Source organism: Sminthopsis crassicaudata, chromosome 2, assembly GCF_048593235.1.
Source record: "Sminthopsis crassicaudata isolate SCR6 chromosome 2, ASM4859323v1, whole genome shotgun sequence".
Taxonomy (NCBI): Eukaryota; Metazoa; Chordata; class Mammalia; order Dasyuromorphia; family Dasyuridae; genus Sminthopsis; species Sminthopsis crassicaudata.
The window spans coordinates 152,226,544-152,236,738 of NC_133618.1; the positions used below are offsets into that span (position 1 = coordinate 152,226,544).

At 40.9% G+C, this 10,195-nt stretch overlaps 1 protein-coding gene across 1 annotated transcript in view; it reads right to left on the reverse strand.

The window, feature by feature from the left end:
* Window positions 1–9,724, reverse strand: part of PYGB (glycogen phosphorylase B) — a 67,293-nt gene extending 57,569 nt beyond the window's left edge. Inside the window, exon 1 of the mRNA XM_074287701.1 lies at window positions 9,345–9,724. Coding sequence (XP_074143802.1) covers window positions 9,345–9,587 — 243 coding nt within the window. The 5' untranslated portion in view covers window positions 9,588–9,724. The remainder of the gene's footprint in view (window positions 1–9,344) is intronic.
* Between the last annotated feature and the right edge of the window lie 471 nt (window positions 9,725–10,195).

A 10,195-nucleotide genomic window follows, 5' to 3' on the forward strand; every position in this document is an offset into this window, starting at 1 on the left:
ACCCCATATTGCCTCAGTGAAGTAGCCATTAGTTCAATTTCTAGGAAAGGTAGGGAAAGGAAAGAGTCAGAAGTTTGAGATGAGAAGAAAGGCTTTGGAAAATAAAAGTGTAGAGTATAAGGACTGCCAAGAAACTGCAAAAACTCAGCTAAGGACAGTCATATACCATAAATTTCTAATGAGTGAAGTTTTAATTACATAAAAAAAATGAGAGAGTGTGAGGAAGGAGTAGGAAGTTCCCTAATGATCCATGGCATTCAAAGTTTTAAGATAAAATAAGGATATATTATCAATAGATTATACTTTAGCAAGTTATTACCGAATAACCAGTCAGAAATTTAAAAGATCTGGTTGCCCAGAGAAGTGCTCTCTTATTTGTGCTGTCTGTTATTCTGGTTACTGCCTATTTCCAGAGTGGCTGAAATTCAGGTTAGATAAAAGAGCTCCAGGGTGAACACCGGCCTCTTTTCTAGTAACAGCATGCCAAACTTTTTTTAGCTACTCAATGGATTGAACTGGAAATGTCCTTTAATGGAATGCTTTTCCATCTTTCATCTCCTTGGCCTTTTCACAAGACCAATATTGTAATGGGCTGTTTTGGATAAGCAACTACAGTTTTATGTGCAGTTGTGAGATGTGAGATTATTATGTCATAGGCTCTTACTAACTTTCAAAAGACTAATTTTCAAATTAAAAATAAAGCAAGCCTGAGATATATTATCAATGCACTTTGGCAGAAATAGAATTCATGAAATGATCTCATCAGCTCCCATGGATTTAATTACTATCTCTGTGCAGATGATTCTTATACATATCCTGCTCCAACTTCTGTGCTGATCTCTAATCTCGAATCTCCAAATGCTTGCCAAAGATCTTGAAATGGATAACCAAGAAATATGTTAAAGGAACTGTTATTTTTCCTTTTAAACTCTGTCTCCTATCCACTCTATTATAATACAGAACATCACTATTCTCCCAGGTCCTAAGGCTCACAAACCAGGATTCATTCTGGACTCTTCACTATCTCCCTCTCCCATCCAACATATCCAAATATTGCTAAGGCCTGTCAAGTTCATCTTCCTGCAGCATCTTTTGGACACATTCTCTTCTTTCTTTTGGCACTTGCCACTACCCTGATTCAGGCTCAATCACTAGTACCTGAACTGCTGCAATGGCCTACTGGTAGGTTTGCCTGACACAAATATGGAATGCAGCCTACATTTAGTTACCAAAGAGATTTCCCTAGTGGCTCCTGATGGCATCTAGAATTCAATACAAAATGCTCTAATTAGCAAAATCTTCATAAACTAACACCTTCTATCTTTCCAGTCTTCCCACAACTTCCTCCATACCATATATAGTAACAGTATTACTTCAAACAAATGATACTATCCTCTTGGCTATTCCACACACAAGATACATGATTTCTTGGTTTGGGGCATTTTCTCTGGCTCTCCACCCTTACTGAAATGTTCTTCCTCCTCCACTTTGACAACAAGGACCTCCTTCAATTCCTCTGAGACTCAACTAAAATCCCACCTTCCAACAAGAAGTCTTTCCCAAGCTTCTCTTAATTTTAGGGCCTTTTCTCTGTTAACTATTTCCTTTTATCCTCCTTTGTCTATATTTGTTTGCATATTGTCTCTTTCATTGGATTGTAAACTTCTTGAAATCTTTGACTGTTTGAGTGGCTGTCTTTTGCCTCTTTTTGTATCCCCAGTGCTTAAGCAGGCACTTAAATATTTACTGAGTGATATACAAAACACTGAAGCTTAGAATTCGGAGTCCAAGTTCTTCCTTTTACAAATGGCTTATTTAAGGTCCCAGTTACAGTTACAGCCAGGATCCAGGCTTTAAGAGTCCATGATACTCTATCATTTCCATAAAAAGGTCTCTTTTCTGATGTTATTTTTATGATTTATATTTTGATGGTAACAGATTAATTCCTACATGAAAGAAATTGCATATAAAAGGCAGTAAGCTAGTTGTGTAACAAGAGCGAGGGATAATAGAAGGATACTAGTTGAGTACATGAGGTTTGCTCTTGAAAGAATGGATGCAATTTGAGGACAAAAACTATCTTTGTAATCCCAGTTCACAGTAGAATGTTTGACACACATCAGGCACTTAAAAGCTTGAGGAGAGTGAGTGAATGAGTCAATGAATTGATGAATGAATTGATACATGGATAAGCGAAGTGCTACACTGGTATCTAAGAAGTACTGTAAGAACTAGAGAAAACTACCCATCACTTTTGATAGATCTTCCATGGAGGGTCCATGGAAAGGTATGGGTACAGAAATTAGTACAGGATAAAGTTTTGATCTGTACTCGTAGAGGAATGGATTAATACCAGTGAGACCATGATTGTCTAAGTAATGAATTGTTTTTCTTTTTACATATGAGGGATGCTCTATATTTATTAATATACTATCTTTTTTTTCCCTTGACTCATTAATTCTTATCACATTTTGACAGGCAAGTGTTTCCCAAAGTCCTGGGCTGAGCCATCTTTTCTTTGCCCCCATCCTATTTTTTGTAATTTCTGCTGCTGCCATAGCTAAACTAAGATCTCTATGCACATGATTCTAATATATATAATATACATATATTATATATAATTAATATAGCCCATATCACCAACTGTTTCTTGAACTAGATATACGAGACATTTTAAATTTAGCCTCTCTAAAATTGGACTCATTATCTTTACAGTAAGTTTCCCTTGTCATTTCTACGCCTGCAATCTCTCTAATATATGTTGGTTCTCTCCTTTGATATTGCCATCATTGGCAGGTTCTCATCACCTCATATCTGGACTATTGCCAACAGAGTGATGGCTTGGTCTCCCTGCCTCAAAGTCTGTCTCCACTCCAGTGATTCTGCTATTCAGTTGTCAGATTAATCTTCCTAAAGCACAAGTCTGAACATGTCACTCCCCACCCTTCAGTCACTAAATTCCAATGGCTTCCTAGTTCCTAGGATCAAATATAAAATTCAGTTTGGTTTTTAAAGACCTCTGTAACTTGGTCCTTTCAACCTTTCCAGTCTTCTTACACCACTCCCTCTTCCACAGACTGCATCTGCCTGTCTCCCTGTTTCTGTCTTTGTCTCTGTCTGTGTCTCTCTCTGTCTCTCAAAAAAAAAAAAAAAAAAAAAAAAAAAAGGTGAAATAATCTTTTAGCTCAAGAAGCTTGGAAAATTGGCAAAAAAGGTCAGTCTCACTGAGGTAGAAGGGAATGCAGTCCAGGAAATGGAAGGAGCACAGCAAGTCAGCAGCAAGCCCTACCTCAGCAAACTAATAGTTCCTGAGCCCCAACAACAGAATGTCAATACAAGGGACCCTCACAGCATGCCACAGGCTATCCAGGGGCACAAAGAACTTCAGCTCCAAACCACCACTGTGTTTCAATGATGCCCCTGGCAAAAAGGCAGTTTAGTAGCCAGATGACCACACACTTTACTGAGGCCCTGGAAAAACATGGAAACCCCTACCAGTCTCAGCACACACTAGGAAACCCCTACCAATCTCAGCACAGACTAGATACCAGCACTAGGACCCTGTGTCAGCAACCAGCAAGCTGCCAGGCCCATATGGCTTCCAGTAACAGGAGCCACATCCCAACTCAGCACAAGACAGTGCAGCACAAGACACCAGGGTCCTCCGTGGGCCTCAAGTCCACCTTGGTGCAGTGCTAGGTAAACAGCCAGGGTCTGCAGTTCTTGGCACAAGAAGACTGAGACACTGCCTCTATCACTCTGGAAGCAGAGATCAAATTTAAAAGAAAGGAAAAAATGAGCAAAAAACAAAAAAATAATTTGCCCATATAAAGTTATTATGGTGATAAGGAAGATTAAGACACAAATTCAGAAGAGGACAACAATGTTAAAAAACAACTATGGACAAAACACAAAAGAAAAAAGATTTTAAGGCTAGAAAGAACACATGGAAAAGCTCAAAAAGAGCTGATTTTTTCAGCTAAGACAGACAAAGAGAAAATTGGGAAGATAATAACTAATGTAAGAGATTTATGAAAAAGAATCAATAGCTTGGAAAAAGAAAACTGCTTAAAAAGCAGAAATGGCCAAATGGGGAGACACAAAAACCCACTGAAGAAAACTCCTTAAAAAGTACAAGTGGCTAAATAGAAAAGAGAGTACAAAAGCTAACTGAGGAAAACAACTTCTTAAAAGCTAAAATTGGATTAGGGAAAGTTAATGACTCTATGTGCCACTAAGAATTAATCCAAAAATGTCAAAAGAATGAAAAAAATAGAAAATGTAAAATACTTTATTAGAAAATCAATTGATCTGAAAAACAGATCCAAGAGAGAACATGTCAGAATCACTGGACTACCTGAAAGCCATAATCAGAAGGAGGATCTAGACAACATCTTTCAAGAAATTATCAATTAAAAAAAAAAAAAAAAAGCAGGTCAAGGAAAAAATACTGCAAATTCAATTCAAATTTTGGGGAGCCACAGTCAGGACTACACAGAATTAGCAGCTGCAATATTAAAGGAGAAGTCATGGAGCATGACATTCTTGAAGGCAAGGACTACAACCAAGAATCACCTACCCAGCAGAAGTAAGCATAATGCTTCAGGGGAGGGGGGAGAGAGATGGTCATTTGATGAAATAGAAGGATTTCAAATTTTCATAAAGAGAAGCCCAGAATTGAACAAAAAGTTTGACATCTAATACCAAGACCGAAGTAAAGACTAAAAAAGATAAAAAGCAAAAAAGACACATAAGGCAATCTGCTTACATCCCTATATAAGATGAAATTTATAATTTCTAAAACCATCAATAGTACATAGCTAGAAGGAATATACAGAGAGGGTTTGGGCATAAGGTAAGTGACATAAAAGATTAATTAAGGAGTGAGAAAGAAAGAAGTACCCTGGATGTAAAAGGAAGAGATAGAATATGACCAGGAAGAGATAGAATATGAAGAGGTTCAAAAAATTTATAGTGGAAGGAAAAATTGAAGGGTGAGCAATGGACATCGTCTGGACCTTATTCTCATCAGTATATTAAATTCCAATCTAGAACTTCCTTTTGCTGAAGGATAATGGCTTTGGGATAGTACTTATACTATTAGACACAGTTGGTATGTTGATTAGTTTTGTTATTTTTTCCCCTTCTTTATTTTTGTTACAAGGAGCAGCTTTTCAAAAAGATATGAGGTTGGGGCAGCTAGGTGGCGCAGTAGATAGAGCACCAGCCTTGAATTCAGGAGGACCCGAGTTCAAATCTGGTTTCAGATGCTTAACAGATTCAGGTTTCAGATGCTTAACATTTCCTAGCTGTATGACCCTGGGCCAGTCACTTAACCCCAGCCTCAGGAGAAAAAAAAAATCTTAGTATGTAAATCTAAGATAGTTTGGGGAGGAAGGCACTAATAGGTGGGGAATCAGGAAAGTCTTCATGTAGATGATAAAACCTGAACTGCAACTTAAAGGAAGAGAGGGATTCTATTAGGCAGAGGTTTGGAGAAAGTACATTGGAGGAATGGGGCATGGTCAGTACAAAGGCTTGGAGATGAGAGAGGGAGCACTGAGAGAGGAACACAGTGAAGACCAGTTTGACTGGATAACAGAGTGAAAGGGGAGAGTAATATCTGTTGAAGTTGGAAAGATAGGTTGTGTAAATTTCTGAAAGTTAAACAAATAGGAAGTCATGGGAATTTGTTGAATAGAATGACAGTCAGATCTGAACTTAAGGAAAATTCCTTTGGAAATATTTAGTATAGACTAGAGTGATAAGACTTGAGGCATTGAGACCAATTAGGATTCTGTTGGAGTCATCCAAGGAAAGAAATGAGGTCAAACTAAATGCATAAAGTTAACTTTATTTTCTTTTAGAATAAGGTTATTAAACTGATAGATCAAAAATCCTCTTAACACTTCTTAAAAGAGCTAGAGAAAAGAAGGAAGGGCCTAACTTAAAGGGTAGTGTTATGGGCCAGAAAAATGAACTTGAAACAAAGGATTCTTACAAGGTACTAAGTCAGTGGAATTGACAGAGACAATAGTTATCTAATTTAGTATGATTCAGTCTGATTGATTTAATCCTACAAGGAGATGTTAAAGGCCAGAACTTAAAACAAGGTACTAAGTGGAACTGAGGAGACAATGGTTAAATCTAGGTTAGCATTGATTAAATCTTACAACAAATAATGGTTTCCTAGTGGTAGAATGATTGGTGTATACTCAGTGTAGAACATATAAACTCTCAAGGCCAGAAAAGAAGCTCTGGGAGGCTGAGACAGATTCATTCCATCTTCCATCTTTGTGGTGGCTACAGGCTGAAACACAAACCTTTGGATAAAGAGACATTCAGAGAGATCCAGAGGGTAGAGCTCAAGGAGGCAGAAGCCCATGGAACCAAGGAGACAGACCTCAAAGAAAGCTAACCGGGCCCCAGGAAAGGAGACAGGATTTTGAAGAAGACAATAAAGGATTTGGACTTTTAACACCTGGCTACACTTGTGATTACTGAACTGAAACAAAGGCTGCTGACAGAGACCCCAAGAAAACAACAGAAAACATTACATCTTTTTTTAAATAAAATATTACAGGGTAGAATCTCCCCTTATTATAAATCTTCAAGTAATAGTTACTTGGTAAAGATGTCAGACTGAGAATATGAACATATGAGACATTCCATATGATCCTCATACAAGAGATTCTTGGTCAAGTATAGGTTGGACTAGATAGCATTTGAAATTTTTCCAATTCTGCCACAATTTTCCAATCATCAATTATATTCTTTAACACCCCCAATGCAATTTTTAAATCTACTCATTTCAAAGCATAGCTTTAATTTTATAATTATCATATATATAGCAATAATCCTCTTCTAATTTCTCACCTCTACCCTCTCTCTGGTCCTCCATAATGAATGGAATATATACTTTCATCTTTAACTCTTAAAATTCTAAATTTCCTTCAGAGCTCAATTCTCTATACTTACAGATCCCTCCAAAGAGAATACTAGAAAAGACTCAAGCTTTGACACGTTTTAATGAAATGCTTATGTATCCAGTCCTGTGTTAGTCTATCTATAATGGGAGAAAAGTCTGAAATCTTAGCTGAGAGTTTGCATTAAAAATGTCAAGGTTTTCGTAAACAGACAGCTCAATATGAACCAAAATGGTGACAAGGCAGCAAGAAAAACTAATTTGGTTTTAGGCTACATTAAGAGAGGTACAGTAACAGCCCAGCTATATTCTGCCTTGGTTAAAGCATATCTGAAGGACTGGGATTAATTGCAGAGAAGATGAAAGGGATCAACTCCAGAGAAGAACAACCAAGAACTGGAGCCCAGGGCACAGGAGGATCAGTTTAGCCTGGAAAAGAGAACACAGTGGAAATAACTGTCTGCCAGCATCCAAAGAACTGCCATATGGAAGAGTAATTAGACTTATCTTGCTTGGCCCTAGAACAAGAAGTTCAACATTGGGGAAAGTCTCTAAAATAAAATGAGGTATTCCTTTCTAGTGTGGAAGATAATTCACAAGAATCCAATGGAACACAAAAGATTCCCAATTGAACACATTTCCAGATTTCTGTTTATTTTTACTATCCCTTAAAATATTCTTACTTTTGTGATGAAAAAGAAAAATATGTCTGTACCAGTATTCATTTTCTTTCATTCTGGTTTGTTTGTTTTGGCAAGGCATTTGGGATTAAGTGACTTGCCCAGGATATTAAGTTTCTGAGGTCAAATTTGAACTCAGGTTCTCCTAACTCCAGGGTCAGTGCTCCATTTCTGTGCCATCTAGCTGCCCCTATTATTTTCTTTAAAAAAAAACTGTTTAGTTATACATTATGATGTAAAGGGATAATAAATGGTTTCAAGTTATTCTTCATGCCAGAAAATAAATCATCAAATATAATCATGGAAAAATTTAGTCATGTTCTTGTTTCATTTATTTAAAAAAAAATCTATTATAAATAACTAATAAATTATCAAAAGAACCTGGCAAGTTAAATCCTTAATAATACAGTAAAAAAAAAAACCCTGAATGTATAATAACCTTTTTTTTTTTGATGCCTTCTAAAAACATTACTGCAGGCTCAGAAGTAACACTATTTATGAAATGGGATATGTGGTTTTATTACGATAAAAGTGAAATGTTCCTAAGCACTCATTGGAGAGCAGAATTTTAATCAATATTCAGTAAGGTTGTTTTTTAGAAGTCATTAAATGCTGCTGAAAAATTCTGCAACAAGCTCAATTCTGTAAAATAAATTATTTAAAATCTGCTCTTTTTTTAGCCTCTTTAGAAAATGCTTCCAAACACTGACTCACAGAAGGAGATTTTGCTAAGATTGAGTATCAGATAATGAAGAAGAACATTAGGTCAAGTTTTAACAATCTCATCTACTTAGCCGCACAGCCCATCTCTAAAGACAGACCCTACACATTCTGAAATTCATGTCAAGGGTAAAGTTTGTCAAAGAAACTTCCCGGGAGCATTGGAGGCTGAGTTATGAGTCATACAACACGAGTGGAGTCAATCCTTTCATTTTATACAGATGTACTAACTGAGGCCCGGGCAGGCGCTGGAAGGACTTGCCCAAGTTCACACGTAGTAAGCAGCGGAGCGAGAACGTGAACCTGGGCCTCGGGACTCCTACACCAGGTTCTTTGTTTCTCAGGTCTCCTCCAGCTCACATCTACTGCCCTAAGTCATTCTCATTGTGCCTCGGAGGAGCTAGAGTCCTCAGACGGAAACGAGGAGGCTCTTCGGGACAGACTGGAGAGGAAGGGAATGGGGGAGTGGGTGTAAAGGCCCGAGGAGGCTGCAGCCAGGCTGGGCATCCCGGAATTCAGCGGATGGAAAAGCCCTGACATTGACTAGAAGAGCGGAGGATCCAGGAGGTGGAGGAGGGTGCAGAGTGGGGGAGGGTGCGGGGCCACGGAGGGAAAAGAGAGGAGGGGCAAGAAAGAGCTTCTGTCTGAAAGCAATAGGATGAAGGAGTGCAAGGTGGGGGAGGGGCGGCATGGGGGGGAGGCAGTACAAGACGGAGGGAGGGGTGCAGAGTGAGGGAATTTTAAGTGCATGACAGGACTGTACGGTTATGCTGGGGAGGAGGCGACACAGACCGGGGGGAAGGGTGCAGCAGCAGGGAGGGGAGCGGGACCGGCGAAGGCCAGGAGAAGGGGGCAGGGAGATCGTGAGCTCTGAAGAAGGCTGCGGGGTGGAGAGGTGCAGCACCGGGGTGGGGGGGGGGGGACAGTACAAGCAGCAGGCGGTGCAGGGCAGAGGAAGAAGGCGCAGGCTGGGGGTGCGGGACCGGAGGGGGCGGCGCAGGCTGCGGGGAGGGGCTCACCTTGGGATCCTTCTCATAGTAATACTGCTGCGTGCGGATCCAGCGGCCCACCAGGTGGTCGCGCACAGTGTGCGCCAGTGCGAAGAAATAGTCTCGGGGAGTGGCCACATTGCGGTCCTTGACCAGGGTAAAGTGGAGGTGCCGGTTGAAGCTCTTCCTCACCTCGGCCACGTCGCCCAGCCCGGCGATGCCCCGCACACTGATCTGCTTCCGCTTCTCGCTGTCAGTCAGGGGCACTGCCATTCTCGCGGCTGCGGGCTCCGCCCGGAGAGAAGGGACGAGCGGCAGGGAAAGACAAGGAAGAGGATGCTCCAGCGGCCGCCGCAGCCAGCGATCAGAAGGCAACCTTCGGGACGCGGCACTGCGTCTGCGTACCACTCCGGGGAAGTGAAGGGGCGGAGCAAGAGGCGGGGCCACGGAGGTGCAGGGACCGGGGAGGAGGACGAGGAGGCAGAGAGTAGGTGGGGACTCTGAGGGAGCCCCGAGGGGGTGGGAAAAGCAGGCTTTCTCTCCCGGCCTACCCCGCCCCCCAACCTACCTAGGAGCTTTTTTTTTTTTTTTTTTTTTTTTTTTGTTCTTGTTTGTTTTAAAAACTGTTTGTAATTGGGAGAAGGCTCAGGGCCTTGCGGAGAGAGACCGGGAGTGCCCCGGAAACTGTCCCACACGGGGACCGGTGACAGCCAGCGTTTTGTGGGGCCGTGTTTCAGGCACGGCCGATCCCTTCGGAGGTTTCCTGGCTAAGATACGGCTGTGGGTTTGCCATGTCCCTCTCAGCTCCTTTAACAGGGGAGGGAATTGAAGCGAGCGGGTGAGGTGACAGCCCGGGTCAGTCCGGGTCTGAGGCCAGATTG